This window comes from Oryzias latipes, chromosome 5 (genome assembly GCF_002234675.1).
Source record: "Oryzias latipes chromosome 5, ASM223467v1".
In the NCBI taxonomy this organism is placed as follows: Eukaryota; Metazoa; Chordata; class Actinopteri; order Beloniformes; family Adrianichthyidae; genus Oryzias; species Oryzias latipes.
In genome coordinates this window covers 15,923,404-15,945,549 of record NC_019863.2, presented here as the reverse complement: position 1 = coordinate 15,945,549, position 22,146 = coordinate 15,923,404, and the positions used below count along the sequence as shown (strand labels likewise).

Sequence of the window (22,146 nt, the reverse complement as noted above, 5' to 3'; positions counted from 1 at the left end):
CATTTGCGTGTGCCATGTAAGCAGACAAAGTGGATATTCCCCAGTAAATGCGAGTCGTATGTCAGTGAAATCAACTCAGGACACCACCAACTGAGATCACATGACTTATTAAGGTGCTTTTGTGCGCTGATTTTGCTGTTCGAGGACAGCTGGAGCCCCATCAGCGTGTTACCTTTCAGCCTCAGGCTTCAGACCGTAGTCGGAAACCGCTATTTCCGGTCCGGTCCCGGTCGGAACGTAAACGGTAACTAATCAAGCGGGACACCGTTGCTCTGGAACAGGCTAGAAGCCGTTTATTTATTTTCTTAGACCAACCTGGGGCAGGTGCAGGGTTTTGCTTTGCCAAACGTTTGCAGTTTGGACCAACACGTATCTTTTAAATGTGCTTTTATCACGGTCATGAATATTATTAAGGGCCTGCTCGCTCATAATTTTTTAAATCCGTGCAGTCAGTGCTCAGGTCCGCGGATGGCGGAAATGCTGCTTCGTTTACGTAGTCCTCAGAACGTCTACGTTTGATAGTTTCAGCATTGTATAGTGTAAATGCAAAAATCACTTTAAAAAAATGATGTAAGCGGGTCGTCAAAAAAATCGGATATAGTCAGAAAATTGGATTTGGGCCTCAAGACCTGTGGCATAAATGCAGCCTTCGGCTTCGTTGTCAGCATCCATGAAGTGAAAAGACAATTGGATAGGTGGAATGCTGTGTGTCTACATTGTACATTGTTACACAAAGATAGCGTATGCCACAGGTAACACATCTAATCTGTTAATGAACTTAAAACGGCATCACCTGACTAACAATCGGGTCTACAAGAAAAAAAATGTGCAAGTTAAAATGTTTTTTTCCAGGCCAGTGTTAAGTATCCAAAGTTTTTGGTTCCTGGCAGCTAATAGTTTTTCTTATTTTATTAAGCAGATCACCTACATAGATCAATTTTATTTATTGTTATGTAAAACCAATAAATGCATTTTGCAAGTAATTTTTTTCTGCCTTCTTTTATTTGTACCAAAAAAATACCAAAAATAGATAGATGAGATAGATAGATCGATAGATAGAGCGATAGATTGATTGATAGATAGTAGGTGTGTGTCCGGCAGTAAAACACACACAAACACACACAATAAATAATAAAATATAAGTTCATAAAATAGCAGTTCATGTCAGGCAGATTTGTCAAACAACAGTACCGAACCGAATTGAGATTTTAGCGCATCGTTACACCCCTAGTGGCCAGGGTGAAGTGCATCTGATAGTTTGCATTGCAATTGTGGTGTATAGACAGGATGTAATATCTCAGCTAACGCTCACCCTTTAAACAAATTTCCCTTAACAGAGAATTGGCTTAATCTGGGCAATGTGCCTCAGCATGCAACTAAGTCAGTTTACATGACAATGTTGAAGTTGTTGCTATCTCCAAACGCTTTCACATTGTATTTGAAACCACTCAGTTTGTGTGGTATAGAATTTTTACAACTTGACTTGTTGCACAGACCGCATCCTATCACAGAACCACAGAGGAATTTACTTGGAAGCTGAGAGGGGCCCACTCTTCTACCAAAGCTTTAGGCATGGCTGATTCTCTTAAGAGGAGCACAGGTGCGTCTTGCATTTTCTTTGAGGCGCATGTGTCCATCTCATGAAAACGGAACGTGTCATCGTTATGCATGCGGTAAGTGTATCGTGGAGTATTTGGAAGGATAATGTAAGTTACACGCTCATACGATTGTAGGATGCTGACATTAACTAAACTCTGTCTAATGTCTTCATTTCTAACAGTCAGGCTGCGCGCAAGGGAAGCACTTGTCAAAAAAAGAAAAATCTGTACGACATGCCTGCATCTCACCCACTTCACCCTTACTTATCCTTACGTGTTCACTACAACCTTTCGCCTACAGCATACCCGCAGAAAAAATGTGCATAAAGATTTTCACCTTACAGACTCGCTGGTTTGTCTACAATCATAAAATTTTGTTAATGGGCCACCTGAGTGACCCGTTAAGATTTGCCCATTTTTCCCCCGCAGTCAACCAGTATTCACCCATAAAGGCAGTTGTGACTAAAGTCTTTAATGATTTACAAGCAGTATTAGTATGTCAAAAACAAAGTGACCTAATTAGTGAAAAAAAAAAAAAAATCACAGAAGATTTAATGAACCAGTATGCTCCTTAGGGGGCATTATCAAATGCTAAAGGAATTAACAGAACACCCAATTCTCGCTAATTGATTTGTTCTCGTTCATATTATGAACAAATGTCTTTTCTTCAGCCATTTGACTAACCATCCAGCAAAAATATTTAAAGGGAAATTTATCAGGGTCCACATGCATGAGCACATGCTGAATCACACTCAGCAGTTCTCACAGTGACTATCAGAATTATTGCGATCTGAATGCAGTGGAATGATTCTCGGTTAATGAGGTGGCACTTTGCTACTTCGTTGCAACCTATAAATCAGACTGTTTTGCAATTACACAAGCTCGGTGAAGTAAGTAAGCGGTGATGAAGGTGACAACCAATGAAGAAAATGAACAAGGCAAAGCAGTGAAATTTACTAATAAACATTCCAGTGTGATTCAGTGGTATAACCAGTCATGCAGCCAAAGCATGCCTCCAGAGGAACCTTTTAATGCAGTCCTTATGTGTTTACAGAGGTTATCATCTCTTGAAAAATAAGGCTGCAGGTTAAATTAGCAACATTTAACTAAATTCAAATTCAACTTTATTTATAGAGCACTTTCCCTGCTAAATAGCCCCTCAAAGTGCTTTACATAATTAGATACATCATAGTAATATAAATAAGACGACCTTTTGAAATGAAACAGCTTTTAAAAAAAAAACTTACAACAGGAATTCAATTAAAGTATATAAATAGTTTAAATAAATATTGTAATTAATAATAGTGTTATTACAGGAATAAACATAACATGTTTTTCATTATTAGTTCACAGCATTTGTTGTATTTTAAGTGCCGTTTTAAGTTAAAGGTCAAACCAAAACCATTTGAGAGACGAAACAGAAATGACATCTGGCTGTTGCAGAGAAGAGGGGCGAGCAAGAGCAGCGATAGGCACAGGAGCAGCAGAGCATGGCTGCAGGATTTAGATCAGGGAGATTTGAATCATTGGCAGGTCTTTAGGTAGGACAGGTCTAATCTCTTGCAGACAGGCTTAGGAAAGAGAAAGCTGACTGTTGTGTCTCTAAAGATACAGATTTCAATAATTAGTATTGTTAATAAGTAGGTCTATTAAAAGTACTTCAGTCCATGGGGAAGATGAAAATGCATTATGCAGAAGGCAACAAAAAAAAAACTCACAAACTATATGTCAAAGTTATTTCCCACACAAACGTACAGTAGCATAAAACATAAAGACATTAGATTAAGGATTTGTATCTTGCAACAACAACATGGTTTGACAAAAAAAAACACAAGACCAAAAAACAGTATATTAACAAACAATGGCTGCAATCATACCAGACATGCAAGCCATATTCATTTAGGAATATTTAGCAGTACTGGTAAATTAATTATAAAATAATCAAGTTATATAATTCCATATGGTTGTATTGGCAAAACTTTCTCTGTTTTCTTGTTCTTTTTTGAACAGATTGTTCCATAAGTTTTGTGGTTTTCACAACATCTAAAAAGTAGATCAAACTACGATGAACATGGCTTCTTTTCTAAGAAACTCAGTGAAGCCAAAAAATCAAAAAGCCCCCAGTCTGCTTCACTTTGCACACACCCCACTTCAGCCTTTAGTGTAAAGAACGCCGCCTATTCAGTATAGTTTTCTTGCATTGTTTGAGCCATGCTTTGGTTTCTGTGAGGGGTTTGATCTGCTTTCTGCTATTGTTTGGCATTGAGTGCAGCCAGGACATAGTTTAGGCTGTGTTGAAAGCTTGATTTTGGCTCCATCGAATTTTCAGACATACAAATATGAGCACCTGCACAGAAAAAAATATATATATATTATTCAAGTAAACAAGAAAAAACTAAGTCCATGTATGAAAACTACAGCAATTTAGGCAGTTTGGCATTAGCAGGGAAGATTTGGGCATTTTTTGGGGGGTGTAACTAACACACCCAGCTCTATGGGGCTTTTTAAAAAGGTAAATAGGATTTTAATGCCCAAAAATGTTTTGCTAAGAAGCATTGTTAAGAAAAAATGCGAAAACCCCAAAATGTTCTTGTGGTTTGTAGTATGTTTGTAAAAACATCACTCCATGTTCCAACGTGTAACTATGCATTTGTCACAGTTTTTAAGAGAAACCATGATTGCAAAGAAAATCAAATCTTAGCAACACAGCTGAGTCAAGTAGGTAAAAAAAGCTAGTTCATGGTATTTTTAGACAGAAAAAGTATATGCCATCTATATCTCTTTTTTCATGGATAACAAATATAGAAACTTCCCATTCCGTTCTTCCTGTCAACCAGCACCAGCAGCTAACATCTGTTACTATCAGGTTGTCATATAAAATTGTCATAGACAGTTGTTGTACTTTCATTTTTACCTTCAAAGTACATCCACATATGCATGTCATTGTGGAACTGCTGCACTGTAAGATACATAACAGCAAAGAAGGAAAAAAGATGATTTTCTTGGTTTTCTATGCCGAAAACACTTCAACCAAATTCTGTGGCTGTATGTCCAAGGTGTCAAAATGTTAAGTGCTAGCAGCATTCAAGAAAAAAATAAACAATAAACCCTATCCTTAGATTTCTTTCATAGGAGGATTTGGAAGTGCATCTGGTTTGGTTTGCTTTCACTCATCCCTCTCAGAAACAAACTGTGGCTATTGTCCTATGCACCCGTACGAGAGTTGATCCATAAGGGTGCTACAGGTTTTTGAGTTGTCCAGGCACATTTTTAAACCGGCATGCTGTGGTTAACAGGTTAACAGGTCGTAGAGAACACTTGAGCGCCTGTAGTGCGTTTTGTGCTTGAGGCTTGAATTTTACAAATGAAGAAATTAGGCAATCAGGGAGTAGTTAAAATCCCTGCTGGGGGACCCAAACAAAACACCAATGGAGGACCCTTCTGTGTTTGCATGCTCTCCCCGTGCATGAATGGGTTTTCTCTAGGGACTATGGCTTCCTCCCATCATCCAAAAACATGCTTCATAGGTTAATTCAGTGCTGCTCAAATAGTGGCAGTAGTGGCGGTTTTATACACAGGTAATACGGGCAATTGTACGGGGTGCAAATTTAAGGGGGGGGGGGGGGGGGGTGACAGCGGCTCAGTGCTCGGAAAAAAATCTTTGCCACTATTGGTTTCCTTTTATCTGTTCTATCACCGAGTTGGTAACAGCCTGAAACCTTTGAATCCCCGTTCCTGCAGCTGCGCGTTCCCGTCTCCTGTCGAAAAGGGAAGGGTAGAGGGCTCAGGCTAAGAGGTGAAACGGGGCACGCGGAGGAGCGCTCCAAGCACTGCCTGGATTACGCAACACCAGGATGATCGCTGCCTTTAGATGACTCAGCTCATGCTAATAATGTCATTCGTTATGAACTATTGTAGACATTTTGATAATGTCTCTTTTGTTTCCATAAATGTATTCTTTGTCTGCCTGTGGTTTAGTTGGTGTCAGTATTAGACATAAAGACAGCAGGTCATGCAGGAAAACAGCTGCACTTTATGAGATCCTAAATAAACAATACATCATTTAGAAAAAAAAATAAGAACAATGTTTTATACCCATTTGTTCAGACTAAAAACGTTAAATATATTGGTGCTGTTAATGTTTCAGATCAATTTAGATTTAATATTATTTATTAATTTAATAATTTTTCTCAACATCAAATGGTTCAGTTGGTCAAAATGTTTCTAGTTGGAATAAGGACTGACATATTTTTTTAACCTGGGGGAAGGTTATGGGGGTTGGGGGGTGGGAAACATTTTCTTTTTCCTATGGGGGGGCCTGGCAAAAAAATCATTAAGAAGCACTGGGTTAATTAGTTACTTTAAATTTTCCCTAGGTGTGAATGTGAGTGTGAATGAGTGTGTGATTGTTGCCCTGCGACAGACTGGCGACCTGTCCAGGATGTGCCCTGCCTTCACCCACAAGTGGCCGAGATAGGCTCCAGCCCCCCATGACCCCGGAAGGGACAAAACAGTTAAGAAGATGAATTAATTTGATGAAGTTTTCAAATTTCCATTTAAAAGCAAAAATATTTATATTTTTGTAAAATATGTTCTCCATATATCCATAACTTTGCTATAAAAGAAAATACATTTATAAACTTTATGAATCTATATTCAACTCTTTAAGTGAATATCAAATTAGATAAATTGTTTTTTAAATCCAGTCTTACTTGAAACTTAAAAATTATCAGCTAAATGCTTCATACAGTTAAAAAAATTAGAACTATAAACACATGACTTGAAGAGTACTTTTAATTACAAGTTATTCACGTCTGACGAAAAGTCAAATCACTGATAAAAGCACAAAGTTCAAACATAAAATCAAATCCACACTCCCAACTGATAGTCTCCCTGCATTTCAAAAATGATAGACTGACTATAATCTTTAATATTAGCACTTTGATTGATTTCTGTCTGTAACTACTCAGTCACAAGGTTTTACTATCATTGTCTCAGCATCCTAATGCTTAAATATATCTACAGCACAACAGCAGGCACTAGGTTGATTCGTGTCCCACCTTTACTCACTGCTCTCCTCATTCTAGAAGCTGGCAACATTTCCAAATGACTGCAGCCATTTTAAATAATTGAGAAAGCCAAAGCACCACATCAGCTACAGAAACGGCTATTAACCTTGAGGAGAGATATTCAAATCCAGTAAGAGCTAACTTCGTCCTCCAGTGTCCCTCGCGGGGAGGAAATGTAAATGTGTTCTGGCTGAGACAGATGGGGAAACCTCATGTTGTTTGAAGTTCCAGCAAAAGAAATCTTTGCATACAGCGGCTCTCCACCCCCCTCTGTAAAATATTCACGACAGTCTCAATGAGCCACCTTTCTTCCCAGTATGCCCCTTCAAACTAGGCTGGAGTTGGACACTGGGATTATTCCTAGGCTTACCTTCTCAAAAGACCTATGTAGTGACAGCCTAAATAACCTGAAATGTATCTCTCTTTGCAGACAAGAATTTGAAAGATTTTGATTTATGGAAGAGGGAGAAACAACATCCCACCACTCCTTTATTGTGCATCATCCTGGAGCCTAACCATCTGAATATTGGTATGTCCTTTGTATTGTTGTTGACAAATCATGGCAAATTGAATTTCTCAGCTAAGCTGACACACTGTCAGAGCTGATTTGACTCTATTGTGGTAAACCTGGCTGTCAATCAGTTCAGGCTCTGATAGTGTGCGATGGACCAGAAAGAATTCCAGATCATCTCTCTTATCGCCTCTCACGCCTGAGAACCAAACAGAGAAGGTAGACAGCAAGAGACTAGTGGGAGAAGCCAACAACAAACATCTGCCAGGTAAAATGTCTGTCAAAATGAGATTTAAACTTTTGGAACAGTTATTTTCTTAAACACATTTATACACATGAATGTAACCCTACATGTCACTGATTTTATATATATATATATATATATATATTAGGCCTGCACAACTGGAGCTGCCATTTAAAGACCTACTCCAATAAAAATCATGTTATTCGTGTTTTTAACATGGTCTTGTTAACTGGTGGTGGAGGACCCAAAATGCAGGAGACCAGGCATGGTGACAGAAAATAAAAGAGCAGATGACCTGACAAGGATGAACTGAAAACCAGACACTTAAATAGGCTGAGGGAAATTAACTGAACCGACGACAGCTGTGGATCACGATGAACCTGGAACCAGTGTGACTGAAGACAACATAGAGCATGACCAAAAACCACAAAAACCAAACAAAACACAGAACCCTTACACTTTTTCTGATGATGGAGGGCATGATCTGAAAGAGAATTTAGATTGTGTTTCGGATTATTTCTTTATTCAAATCATGGTGAAACAAGAGCAGATGAAAAAAAGACAACTGAAAAAGCTTGTAATTGAAAAAGCTGGCCTATGCCTCTAAACTGTACGACTGGATGGCATTGACATTGCTCGTCATTGTTGTTGCGTCACTAATGTTAGCTTCGGGGTGTGAGCGGCTGTAAGCTAGCGGGAGAGAGTGTAAACAAAAGGGTGTGAAGGAGTGTGAGCAGGCCTACACTGCACCAACAGTCCCGCCCACAATTTAGAGAAAAATTTCTAATGGACTCCTGCCGCTCTGCAGAAATTATGTCCTAAAAAACGACCCAGGTTTTATGGCTAAAAACTATATAATAATAATAATTAAAAGGCCTATAGTGGATTGAGCAAAATCAACTTCTTTGAGCTTTTAAGTGTTTTATAATGCTAATTACTCACAAAAGAGAACCCCAAACAGGTATTTTGCTCCATTCACGGATCTCTAACCATTCGTTTAAACCCTGCTCTCTGAGCACCAGCTCCTACCAATCCACAAAAACTAGTGGGTTCCCACATTGTTAAATATGAACATGGGGGAACAGCCCCTTCCAGGAAGAATCTGCGCTGCCAGCACACACACCCCCACCCACTCACCCATCCCCCAGGCTATCAGACAAACACACTTTCACTGCAAAGCTAGAATGATCAGCTAAAACGCTCTCCTTTTATAAGCACAATATGCACATGCATCTTTGCAAAAGTGTTATTTGTTTAAATTGGCAAAACACAGACAGGCTGCCGAGGCCGGGTATAGGTTGACGACATGAAATGGGCAGCACTCTCAAGGAGCCAAAGCCAGTGCCTCTGAGATCGAGTCGTCTTACTTGTGGGTAGGAAAATGATCAGCAAAAAAATAAAAATAAATCGTTCTTTAGTGTGCCAAAGGTTATCATATACATGAATATAATTTACTCTGAAAGGCTTAAGAATAGAATGATATAAGCCCTTAAAATAAGCGCTGGGAACGCTTTTAAAATAGATCAAAAGATGATTGCAGTGGGACTTCAAACTGCTTAAAAATATAATAAAAATGGAGACCTGTGTGTAAGAAGTACGATCTGCTTGTTTTATCCGTTTTCAAGCAGTAATTCTGTAAGGAACACATTAGGTTTTCTAAAAATGGCTGAGGCTGGCTAAGGTTGGCTTGCAGGCTTTAATGTTGAACGTTTGCCGTGTCCAGTCAGAATAGCTAGAGTAAGCTTGTAAGGCTACGTCAAATGTAAAGTTTTCCTTTTTCTCTGTCACTGATTAAGGTGAGGGATTGGTGGTTCAGAAAAACACCTGCAAAACATTGGGTTAAAATAAAAAAATTAAAAAGGTCAGATTGAATACTTTATTGTTGGAAACTCCTTTGGCATTTTAGAATCCTCCGGCCATAACTCTGTTTGCCAAAAACACAGATATCACACAGCAGTCGTCAGGCAGAAAGATATAAACAGCAGCTTTTACTCTTTAAAGTTCAAAGTGCAAGAGAGTTACCCTTTGCACTCTGCGCTGATTAAAAAAAAAACAGGCCTATACTCTTAAAGAATAATGATGACTTTATTGTGAAAAAGAAAAATAATTGTTATCCAAATTAATGACCATACAAAGTAGCACAGATGTCAATGAAACGTGAAAATAAGAATACGATTAAAAAGAGAAATGCTAACGATTGACTTGCACTTAAAATGCAAGCACAGCATGATAAAAATGAAGGTTACTTGGAACTTTCTATGAGTTATAGTTCCAAGTAGAAACGTAATGAATATTTCTTAAAGTATATTTAAAGTTGCTCTAACCCTGAACCATTTAAAAAAAACATCCCACGTTATTCTGCATTTCTGGAGCTTTTTTGAAGAGTTTGCTATGTTCTGCTGTTATCTGTCCCAGAGCTCTGCTTGTTTTTCACGCATGCTAACGTGCTAGCTCTGGCAGAGTGACAGCAGCGCGTTGAGACGCTGACAGCGAAGCCAAAGCACCGCGACAACTCCTGTGCCCGCGCAGGAGTGACCTGCCAATAACCTGAACGCTACATTACCTTTAATTTGTCTAGAAGAATGTTCTTTGACGCAGCTGTCCTAAGTCCTCTTGCTGCAGCCTGGGATGCCATGGATGCCGCCATGTTGACACGTAAGAAGATAGTAATGACGTTGTAACATGTGCGTTTGGAAACCGACCCGCTGATAGGTCAATGGGAAGACGGGGGCGGTCCTCCAAATGTGGTCACGTGCTCACGGAACCAAGTCCTTTTTATTTATTCAATTTTTATTTAGCCTTTCTTTATTTCTAAATAACGAGGGATAACCAAATTGACAGCAAATCATTATGATTATTATTTATTTGTTCATGTGTTTGCTAGTTTGTTTGTTTGTTTGTTTGTTTGTTTATTTGTCACACAGGGGTATTACTTTTAAGCAATCATTTTCTTTCACTTTCTTTCACTATTTTCATTAAGGTTTTGTCTAAATACTCCCATTTGAAATGAATATCCTAGTAAGTAAAGAGAAAAGACTGTCTCCAAAAACACACAAAGAAAACCCAAATATAATAAAAATAGATTTTAATTAAACCTTTCAACATTAATTTAAGTGTGTGAAGTTTAAAACGGAATAAAAGCTTCATCTACCAGGTATCTTTTTGGAGAGAAAGAAAACACTGAATCTTTTAGAACATTTAGTTTTTGACTTTATCTTTTTTTTATATAGATTACAATATCACCCCAAATGATGTGGGTATAGGTTCTGCCCTAAATAGCGTTCCTGGAAATGTGCAGGGCCTACATTTGATGTGTTGCCTGCATTATTTAGCTGCTGAGTCAACGTTTTCAGCACGAGGCAAATATGTAATCAAAATGCTGTAAAGTTTTGTGTGAAAGCAAACAAGGCAAAAAGCTGAAGTTTCCTTTCCCCTATAATTTGAAGTGTTGTTTCCAAGCACCCAGACTTCCACGCTATTCTTCAAATTGTATCGAGCACAAGGTTCCCCAGGCATTTTCAAGGATTTTTCCTTTTTATTCTTCTTTCAACAGTTGTTTCTATATTTCATCCAGACCTTTCCACCTGCCATTTTGTAGAGTTTGACTTTTTGGTTAAGTGTATCTAACACAATAACAGCTCTGAATTATTCAAGCACAGGGCCTCGCTAGATAGATGAGCCAGTGTCTACAACTTTAGGACAAAAGAAAATATAAGTTGTAGCTTTCATTTCTTTTTTTCCATTTTCCTTTTTTGTTAGAGATAATTTACTCCAAACACTTTTGTAATTTTTTACAAAAAAATAAGCAGTGCTAGAACTAAAGCAATTCATGCGTTGCATTTATTCTCTAAACCTGGACGGAGCTTCATAATGTGTTTTTTAGTCATTTACAGAAAACAAAAAATTGGTAAAAAATAAACCCCAAAAAAAACATAGACTTTACCATGGCTCACCTTTGTCACCTATGTACTTTGAGGAACCTTCCTACCTACCTTCCTATCCTTCCAGAGCAGACCATTTATAGTCTAGACAGGGCGGCAGTGGCTCAGGCGGTTGAGCGGGTGGTCCAATGATCGAAGGGTCAGCGGTTCGATCCCCACTCCCCCCAGCCAACTGTCGTTGTGTCCTTGGGCAAGACACTTCACCCTCCTTGCCTCCAGTGTGGCTCCACTGGTGTGTGAATGTGTATGAATGATACTAGTGATGGTCAGAGGGGCTGTAGGCGCGAACTGGCAGCCTCTGTCAGTCTGTGGCTACATCAGTAGCTGTGGCTACATCAGTAGCTTACCATCACCAAGTATGAATGAGGAGTGAATGAATAATGGACACAATGTAAGCGCTTTGAGTGACTTGAAAAGCGCAGATAAATCCAATCCATTATTATTATTAGACTTACTGTGAAATCTAACAAATCAGCTCCTCTGTCAGTACGCCCTGTTAAAGTGACTTCTCTCATTTCAGCTAAACTGAACGAGAAAAAGACAACCTTATCTTCACTGAGGGACGAAGTATACTTTGTCACATATCACTGTCTACACCTTCAAAAGGTTACCATCCAGGGGTAACCCTTGTGCTATCCTAGGCACTTTAACGTTGGGAGTTGGGTCATCTAGACCCACTAGACAGTGAGCTGAATCTTTTTTCTTCAATGATTTGTGATCTTCACTGGTGTCCATGGATTACATGAAATCTTTGCACATTTGTCCACCTTTGTCATGGTAGGGAGAACACGTCAATGCAAGGGTGGGGTCATCTAAGATAGCACAAAGGGTTAAGGTAGGTCCATGGGCTGATGTTGCTTGTTGGCTGAACCTTGCAACTCTCCCCACCAACAAGAAAAACCTTGCCAATTCTACAACTTGTGGTGCCTTGTTCGGTGCAGAAAACAAGTAAAGAGATGGCAAAGTTTTGAAGTTTTCTCCAGGTATTTTCTTTTGTCATCATTAGCCAGTGTAAACTGACAATGGACAGTGAAGAAGCCCTTGTGAACTGCTTCACTTTCTTTGCAGATGCAAGCTTACTTGACTTTGTCTCTGCCACAGATTTTTAGGGCTGATGGTTTCAATGCTGGCTGTAATCACATTGGATTTCCTGCACATGAGATGAATGTAACAGTGAGTGCCCTGGCAAAAACTGAAGCCACACAGGTCAAAAAGAGTGTGAATATCAGCAAAATGTGCAGTTGCACTGAGCCCTTCAAGGATTCCAGACACATATATTCAAGGTGTCTCCATGGGTATAGTGAAACATAGAAAGGTGGTCATGACAGATGCCTCTCTGGGGAAGCATTAATTAAGGGAAAACAGAATGTCTCCTGGGGCCCACATATGTAATCATGGACCTAAGGGGCCTATACAATGCAGAATCCATTTTTTGAGCATTTGAGTGTATTATAATGTTCATTCTCCATGGGTTAATTGGTTACTTTAACTTGTGAGCACATTTATAAGGCAGCTTGGTGCAAATCAGCCTCATACATAGTTTTATGTAGAAAAACATCCTTTGTGATGCAGTGCGTAGAAAGAAAAAAAAAACTCCAAAACCCAAATATATGTCTAGCAAATCAAACTGCATCCACTGCCTTCTGGTGTGAATATCCATCCATCCATCCATCCATCCATCCATCCATCCATCCATCCATCCATCCATTCATCCATCCATCCATCCATCCATCCATCCATCCATCCATCTTCCTCCGCTTTTCCAGGACCAGGTTGCGGGGGCAGCAGTCTGAGCAATGATGCCCAGACTTCCCTCTCCCCGGCCACTTCCCCCAGCTCCTCTGGGGGGACCCTGAGGCGTTCCCAGGCCAGCTAAGCGACGTAGTCTCTCCACTGTGTCCTGGGTCGTCCCCGGGGCCTCCGTCCAGTGGGACATGCCAGGAACACCTCTCCACTGAGGCGTCTAGGAGGCATCCGAACTAGATGCCCGAGCCACCTCACCTCACCTCGCCTCGCCTGCGAGCCCCAACCCCAGGCCTGGCTCCAGAGTGGCAACCCGGTGACGCCAATCCGGGCAACGTAATTGGGTCCTTGGTATTACGTAAATAAGTAAACTAACTAACTTTAAATTTACCGTAAGTAATTTAGTCCATACAAGAAAGTATGCAGTAAAAGTGTCCTTAAGGATGTCAAACATCTAGGCAGCATCTAGAATCCTTGTTGACAGAACAATAATGCTTGTCTGAAAGGTGTTGGTTTTGAATTTAGTTTGAAAGCATTGCATGTGTGAGCTGATTTTTTTTCTGAAGAGTTAAATAACCCACTCACATAGTTCTCCAGAGCCCTCATTACTTGCTGCCTCTTGAAAGGGCAAAGAGGGCAAACTGATCATAAACAGCAGCGATTATGACAAAGGGCGAGAGAAAGATCCTCACTTAGAAACCATCAGTGTCAGCAGGCTGCAGATGACAAGATGAAGGGCAGAAGATGAAGATAAACGGGCATGGCCAAGATATTTCTACTCTGTGTCGTGTTATGCTTAAATAAATAAGTCCACATAATAAAACCTTGAAAATTCTACAAAATGTGCATATCCAAGTTACTGAATTTTTTAGCAGACAGTTTGCTTTCAGGTTCACTTGATCTTTTTTTCCTCTTTAAACTTTCTGTTTTGAGTGAGAGCTTTGGATAGTCAGTGATCCAGATTCCTCACAGCAAATTATTCTTTGGTTGCAGAGTGGTTTAACATAACCACAGTAAGGGCAGAGAGGAAGTAAAGAGGCTACAGTGGCAAAATATCTTGGTATGCCAACAAATCCATGAATAAATAAACTGCTCTGCCTGCTTTGCTGTGTCACAGAAGTGTAGCATGCTCAACTATGGTCTGATGGGAAAAAATCCTTACAAGTTAAATTCAAGCAGAACCAGTAGTGAATCATATAGGTCTGGATTTCCAAGTCTTTGGTTCTATTCTCTTTTTTTCTTTCCTTTCGTCTCCTTATAATTTATGGTTTCTTGTCTGAAAGGAACAGATATTCAAATCCGTCAAAATATTCACTTCCTTATCAAATCTATGCTTTGTCTCATGGGATATTATCCTTTTTTCAATGAATGATTTGAGTTTTTTGTTCTTATGCATAAACCACCCTAAGTTTATGACACTCTGAACAGAACAATTTTTTAATCAATTGATTAATCAATTTTTTTACCGATTTCTGATAACTCTTTTTCTAAGTTTGCGACAGACTCAAATGTATGAAGTCTCTCACGCAGACAAAAGCAGCATTGAAAAAGTCTATGTGTTGTTTCTTTTTCTTTTCTGATCAAAGTCTTGGAAAAATGGCCAGTGGGTTTATTAAGTAGTTGAATGCTTAAAAACCAGATGGATTTTTTCTTTATTAAAGTAAAGATCAAGCCCTGCCTCTTGCACAAGAACTTGTTGCATTACAACTTGATGTATCTAATGCTGTTCTAACGTGAGTTCAACAGGCCGTAAAATCCTCAGAGAAAATCCAAATGGCTGTCTCATATTTAATCAGCAAAAAGGAATACACAGCTTTTCATACCCTGCACTGGCCCATTGTGACTACCCAGACTATAGGTGAAACTCTGACATCAGCTAACAGCACCTTTCTACCTGATCACCCTCTGCCAGGTCAAAAAACGCTACCATTTTCTGTATTCTGCCAACAAGCAGTGACTGGTGGTGAATGATCCTGGCAAAACATCTTTTCAAGCTAAACTCCCCAATGCTCTGACTCTTTAATTATGGAGTGAGCTATCAAACATCTGCAAAGCAGCCTTACTCACAGTGGATGAGGAAAGTGGCAAGTTTTTCAGGAATGTGCTTAAATTGACAAATACTGACACTTACAGAGACTGACCAAGCGTAGGGTTAACCTGGCAAATATACCGGTAATAGAAATCTGACAAATCTGTTGTGGTCTGTTGAACCTTTACAATGTTTCTTTCAGTTATTACACACTTAGCAGAACAATTTGGGAAATTTATGTATCGTAAATTATTTCTTGTTTGTGAAGAAACTGCTCTTAATGCTTACACTGTTGTTTGCTGCCATTTTTGTAAGTGAACATCATTTTTCAAGGATACACTGTCCACATTAACCCAGTATCACATTCATATAGCTGTTAAGGGCCTGGCTTAAGGGCACCACAGCAGTGCATTAGAGGCGAAGATAAACAAGGACCAGGACATAGAGCAGCAACCCTTTAGGCACATGTCACCAACCACTGGCCCACCAGTAGCCTTCACTTGTATTGAGTTTTCTTTACCCTTAGGTGTTGTCAGGTGCAAATTAGGTGCAGTCCAGCTAAATTGGTGATTGTGACAAGGTCTTCTCTTAAAATAAACCTTTTCAATTGATTTTCATTCTACTGGGAAAGTAACAGAGTACGTGAGGCAATTGTAATTGTGAGGGCATTCATTTGACAGAGTGCTTTGGTATGCAGGGGCTAATTTCTATGAAAAGATTGTGGGTACAGAATTAACATGTAATACTATAAATGCATGTTTTTTTTTACTTTTCTCAGTGAGAGTCTGTTGCATTGGTCTACAGTTTTTGGGTGTTTTCAAGTTTAGCGCTTGTGTTAGCGCTTCGAAATGATTAAAAATGTAAGAAACAGAAGATGAAGGACTTTCCTTAACGTGTGAGTACACAAGCAAGCTCGGCAGCCAGGTTTCACAAAAAATAAGAAGAATGCCCCACAGGCACTATGCGCCCCCGCCGCCTGGCTCTACGCACCACTGCCGCACCATCGCTGCCCACTTCTACGCAGCACCGCCCATCTTTTATAAAGGGTAGTCAAAGCTGCATGTGCTAATTATGCTAACTATGCCAGTTGTGCTAATGTTGATAAAAGTGCTAGCTTCAGGATTGGCATCATCAACTGACTCAGAAAAACACATTGCTTAACAGGCTAATTATGCTAACTATGATAGTTATGCTAATGTGGATAAAAGTGCTAGCATTGTGATCAGCATCATGAACTCACTCAGAACACATTGCTTAAGATGGTAACTATGCTAACTATGCTACAACTATTATGCTATAACTATGTTAGTTATGCTAATGTGGGTAAAGGTGCTAGCATTGCAATCAGCATCATCAACTCACTCAGAAAAACCCACTGCTCCATTGGTAAGAGTTTAATCCACTTTTCAAAATGGCGGCTTTTTTGTTGATTTTATCTCCATAGCCACCATTTTATGCTTTTGTGGCCTCGGGATGACGAAAAAATCAACGCCAGTTTCTCAAGAATCGGAAAAAGTAAACCTTTTAATGTCCCTAGCAACTGAAGTTTTTTGCTAACCACTCCCACATTCCTTATGTGTCCATATCCTTTGAAAAACATGAGAGTTATAACAGTGCGCCACTTTTGCTAGATTGCCACGCGCACGCCGTTCAAAATCTAGAACTGTTAATTCAAACATTTTTTCCACAGTAGCGTGCCATTGATACCAGAAAAGTTACGAGACGATCGTTAAAAATCCCACTGACAAGTTTATGTTTGTTTCTGATATTAAATGTGCTATTTTAAAAGAAATTCAAGAAGGCGACCTTTTCCCGAAGTCTAAGGTCGACGAAACTCCAGTGGTTGTTGAAGAGTTATGCTAGCGACATGCGTGAAATGTTGTGAAAGTTGTTCAAAAAAAAGGTAATTTTCCATTTTGTGTAAAAATGCGAAATCGCGATATTGCAGATTTTGGCACAAAATGGCCACCAAACCGTAGGCCCTGTCGCCATCCCGTAATGATTTCAAAACTTCCTTTGGATATTGGCAACAAGGATATATTGGTTTCGTTAATCAGTTCTCAAGAAAAAAATTGTGCGAGCTAGCTAAGAGCTAGCTAAGATCGCAATGCTTGTGAATTTGCCACGGACATGCCGTTCAAAATCTACAAATTCTAATTCCAGCATGTTGTCCACAGTGCCTTGCTATGGATGCCTGAGAAGTTACGAGAGGATCGCAAAAAATCCCTAGGATGAGTTTTCGTTTGTATCTGGTGCTAAAGTTACTTTTTTTTTAAATGCAACATGGCGGCCTTTTACCAAAGGTCAACGACAGTTCTGTGCTGTTTGTAGCAAGTGTGTGCATTTTCGTGAAAACTGCTCAAACAAAAGTATTGTTTTCCCATATTGAGAAAAAAACACAAAAATCGCCAATTCTCAGAGTTCGCCAATACTTGGCCGCCAAGCCGTACGTCATGTGGCCGTCCCATAATGATTTCAAAATTTTCTTGGGATATCTCCAACACGTGTTTTGGTTTCGTAACTGTTTTTTTGGAATAACTTTTTTCCGGTCTATTAAGCGATTTTCGGCCCATTCATTTTTTTATCGGGATCGCTCGCCGAAATCTTTCCAACTGCGAAAACAATTTGGGCCTTGCAGTCAGTGACTCATGCTGCGGGCAATAATAACAAAAAGGTTAAGGAAGTTAAAATAGGCAAAATATACTTTGAAATGTGCTGAGAAACAAAGATTGGGTGAACAGAATGGGGAAGGGGGGAACAGGGGTCAGTGCATTCCCGTGCTCAGCACATCTTTTAATATGACAGATGGAAAATGTAATTAGTCATCAATTTCTGTTCGAAGCCTTGGAGTTCACAATGTCACACAGTGCATATGTATGAGTCTAAGCCCCTCCTCTCATCCCTCATTAAAGAGCATAGTTTGCAGAGATTTTGACCTGCTAAACAGTTATTTTTCCACACAATCTTGACTGCTACGCCACAGCCTTACCCACCACAACTTTCACTTTTCTGCCCTAAAATCCATAACAGCCACAGAACATAAGATTGCAGAGGCTTGGCTTGTGTCTGCTCTGAATGTCAGTGCTGGAGATTGAATCAATACGATGACAGAAGCTGCCACATCTCTGCTATCTCTCTACCCCAGATGCCTGTCAGCCACACTCAGCTGGAAGCCCTCCATTAATGTGCTGTGGAATAACACAGTGAGTGCCATGCTTGGAGACAGATGCATCAAACAAACCTTGTGAAGTATTGGCTCTATGAGTCTGTGATGTTCCTGCAGGTTTGCAGCACTTCCCTGGATGAAAGAAAACACAAGCTTGGATCAAAGCAAGAATGAGATTGTTTTTAATTTATCATGAAATTAGTCTTAATGGATGTGGGTTACCTGTTAGTTTGTAACTTCATGCATTTCAGCAGCAATAGGCCTTCAGCGGTAAATGACGTACCGTGCTGATCTCGGGCATTATTCTGCTGCATTGCAGCAAGAGGCAGTTATTGAGGCCCTTTTTTGTGTTCTCTCAAAGGAAATCTAATGCTGACAAATTCTCAACTTCAACAGCATAAGTAGAGGTGACATCAGAAAAAGCTTGCTTTAGTAGAGGGCTCTATTGTTTTTTTGTTTTGTCTGTCTTTTTCTTTAGCCTCCAGTATCACACGCTGCATGGCTGGCTGCACAGACGAGCGCTGAATTGATAACCCAAACAAAACCTAACACCCAAATGGGCACAACTCCTCACACACAAGAAAACACAGTCAGGAACACAGTGGCAAGGCCAACAGAGAGTTGGAGAGCGCTCAGATGTGCAAATGAGAGTAAGAAGCACCAGATTCCTTTACAAGACTCGCAGCACATGTATTGCCACCTTCGACACCAAAGGAGGACTGGGTCAAGCTTTCAAACTTTCTGCTGCTCTTCTGCTGCAATTCATTCCTCTTAAAAAAAAAAAAAAAAACAGAGCATATCAGCACCCTCTCTGCCTGTGACCTCAGAGAAGCAGCAGGATCCCTCTCATCCCTTTTTCTTTGAAGGCCAAGCTCTAACACGGACCAGCAAATGTGTGGACAGACAGAGATGTACTAACCAGCCTTTAAATCCGGTCAATGTCAGGTAAAAAGGATCCCAGCACATAAAGCTCCAGGCATTCAGTGTTTTTTTTTTACAAAAAAAAAATACATCTTGGAGATGCATGCTCACCAAGTCAGAGCAAGCAGGAAAAATGAATGCGAGTGGAATCATGGAAAATGTCAATCGAGAAATCAAAGCAATCAGTACACTCTAGGGCTATTGGTGTGATAAATCATGGTTTTCCCGATGAAGGTCAGGACGGTGGAAGGCAAGTAGAAAAAGAGGAGTGGCAAGGTTCGACCATGCGCCTGAGGGAATGGCTCGAAGACACACTTTATTCAAAGGTGCAATTCGGAGTGTGACTCTGGATGCAAAGTCATTTGTGACATGGTGACCTCTGTGGGCCCCATTCTCTGTGTGTTATTTCTTTGATTTAAGCCTTGTGTTACTGTGTCTTTCTCTTGGGAGCTGATGACAGATACACTCATGGGCTCGAGATTAGCTCAAACCCATGAGTACGGACATTATTGCTCACATCAGAAAGCTGCAACGCTGCAAGATCACTGACGGATGATGGTTTCTGAAATGGTTTTCTTGGCAAAATGATATCCAAATGCATTTCTCAGTTGAGGAAATGATTTCTGTGGTTGCTACTTCTGCACACACAATGATTCAACTTCTTGGCTTTCACATAATATTATTGGAAAATAGCAGTTGTTTTATTTTTTTTGTACCTTACTTTCCCTTCTTAAATAATGTGTTGACTGCCAGCTGATGCAAATGTCATCTTGGCTAATGCCTACAGCTCACACTCCATCTCATAGGCAGACAAATAACTCGGGTCACAGTAAGATTCTCCATTTGGATGTGTGTGGATGCATGAACAGGAAGGAGAGAGTTATCCAAGGCTCCATTAACCTTGTATGTGTTGAGGCACCTCCACTATCCTAAGCTCTCATTGAGTGGGAAACCTCACAGGACCTTCCACTAATTAACCTTGTGGAGACACCCTCAGTGGAGGGAGGTTGGGACCTGAATAATAAGAGAGCCTTTGCCAGGCCATTAGTGAGAAGATTAACACATCCAACTTTCAAGTAGCTTTTTGACACAAAACCAATATTTGTCTCCTGCCGGTTCAAGCTGTGGTGTGACAAAGCTGAATTCGAAGTGACACCTTTTTTTATGGTAAGGGATTGCACACATTTCACTGTTTAACAGGGACAACATGGAAAGTCTTGACGAAATATGGTCAAACAAGAACTGAGAAAGAAAAAAAAATGGAGTATCACACCTACAGGCAATTTTGATTCATTAATTCTGCTGACCTGCTTGTCTGGTCTGTGGGAGGAAGACTGTGTAAATAAACAGTTAGCATGATTTCGCAGACTGGGAAACAAACTGAGAAAAAAAGTGCTGCACCAAGCTGAGAGTGAACACTATTCATTAACTATTATTAGAACAGGACTGGATGCTGACACAATTTACACAAACAAACTGAGAATCCACATGCTATACCAACTGTTTGAAATATTTAGCCTCCCGTAACAAAAAACCTTAAAGCCAATGTTTCTGAACCGAACGCAGAAATATGAAAAATTGAAGCAATCTAAAGATTTACCTTTCAAAAATAAAACATAAAAAATAAAACACACCTTTTTTCCCTTTAAATCCAGATTAATCTGCCAGAGAGAAACTGTATACTTACAACCATGGGGCATTTGTGTTTAATGATTTTGTGAATCCCTTCAACATAATTTAATCCAAAAATCAGGTCATTTTTACATTTTGTATATCTTGAACAAGCAGATGAATGCAGCAAAAGGCATACAAAAAGTACCATGGATATTTGGAAAATGTCAGCACTAACATTGTACAAGCAGGGGAATATCGGGATCTGTGACAGTCTTTATCTCAGATTTCTTGACATGCAGGGACTCCCGCCAGCGATGTGTTCAAAAATGCATTCAAAGGTGAATGTTTCACCACCTCTTTATCGGGGCATCACATAACTCGGTCTCTGATCTGACTCAGTCTTTATCATATTTTTCATATCCCCTCCCTGCTGTGTGTTTGACTCGGTGCTGCACAGTGTTTTAGCTGCTTGCCACATCTCCATCTCTTTATAAACTTTACAGCAGAATAAGGAAGTTTGGGACTTTTACCCAGGAGAAAATACCACAGAAATTGACTGAAAAATCCAAGACAGCACTTTGAGACTTCAAAAGAAAGGGACACAATGCATTTGAATATCTTTTATAGCTCTCTGCACGCCATTTTTATTCAGACTCTATCCAGTGGAAAGGAAGTGTCATATCTGAAAGGTGACTTGCTGTTAGTCACACTTCAGCAAGAGTAATGAGGGGGTGGTCATGGCTGAAAGATGCATAAATTATCACTCTAACCCCTTGTGTGACTTGGACCTTTTTTATTGTGCAATTCTGCACTGTGGATTCTTGGAGAAACTGCATTGAGGCAACTTTGTACACTGGAGGTGGACGACAGCATGGTGCGAGCTCACGGACCTTCTGGGCTTCATGCATAATGCTCTTTGTTTCCAGCGAAGGATGGACAAGTGACAGGGAGGACTGAGGCCCTTCCAGAATATCAAACAGCTTTTCTACCTCTCCTACCTCTTTCCTCCTCTCTTCTTTGCTATTTGCTGGAAACATTCAGCATCACTGAGGTGGCCTTCTTCTAAATGTGGCATGAGAACAAAGGCTGCTGCAGCTGCGCGCTTCCTTAGCATGCTCTTGGTGTCTTTGTCTCCCACTCACTCCCTCTTCCTCTGTCTTATTTCCTCCAATCTGTCCATCTACCTTGCTTTTATCTCTTGGTTTTAATGATTTATTTTGGCAAGAATGTCTGGCCTGTGTTGGGGTCTTTAAGTGTCACTTCAAAAGATCTTTTCATGTCAACATTTTGAATTTCAGACGCCAGCGGTG

General features: G+C 40.0%; 1 protein-coding gene across 1 annotated transcript in view; it reads right to left on the bottom strand.

Annotated features, from left to right (window-relative positions):
- Window positions 1–10,103, bottom strand: part of suclg2 (succinate-CoA ligase GDP-forming beta subunit) — a gene marked incomplete in the record, with an annotated part of 109,361 nt that extends 99,258 nt beyond the window's left edge. Inside the window, 1 exon segment of the mRNA XM_023954993.1 lies at window positions 9,986–10,103. Within this exon segment, the coding sequence (XP_023810761.1) occupies window positions 9,986–10,069 (84 nt within the window).
- Window positions 10,104–22,146: the final 12,043 nt, after the last annotated feature.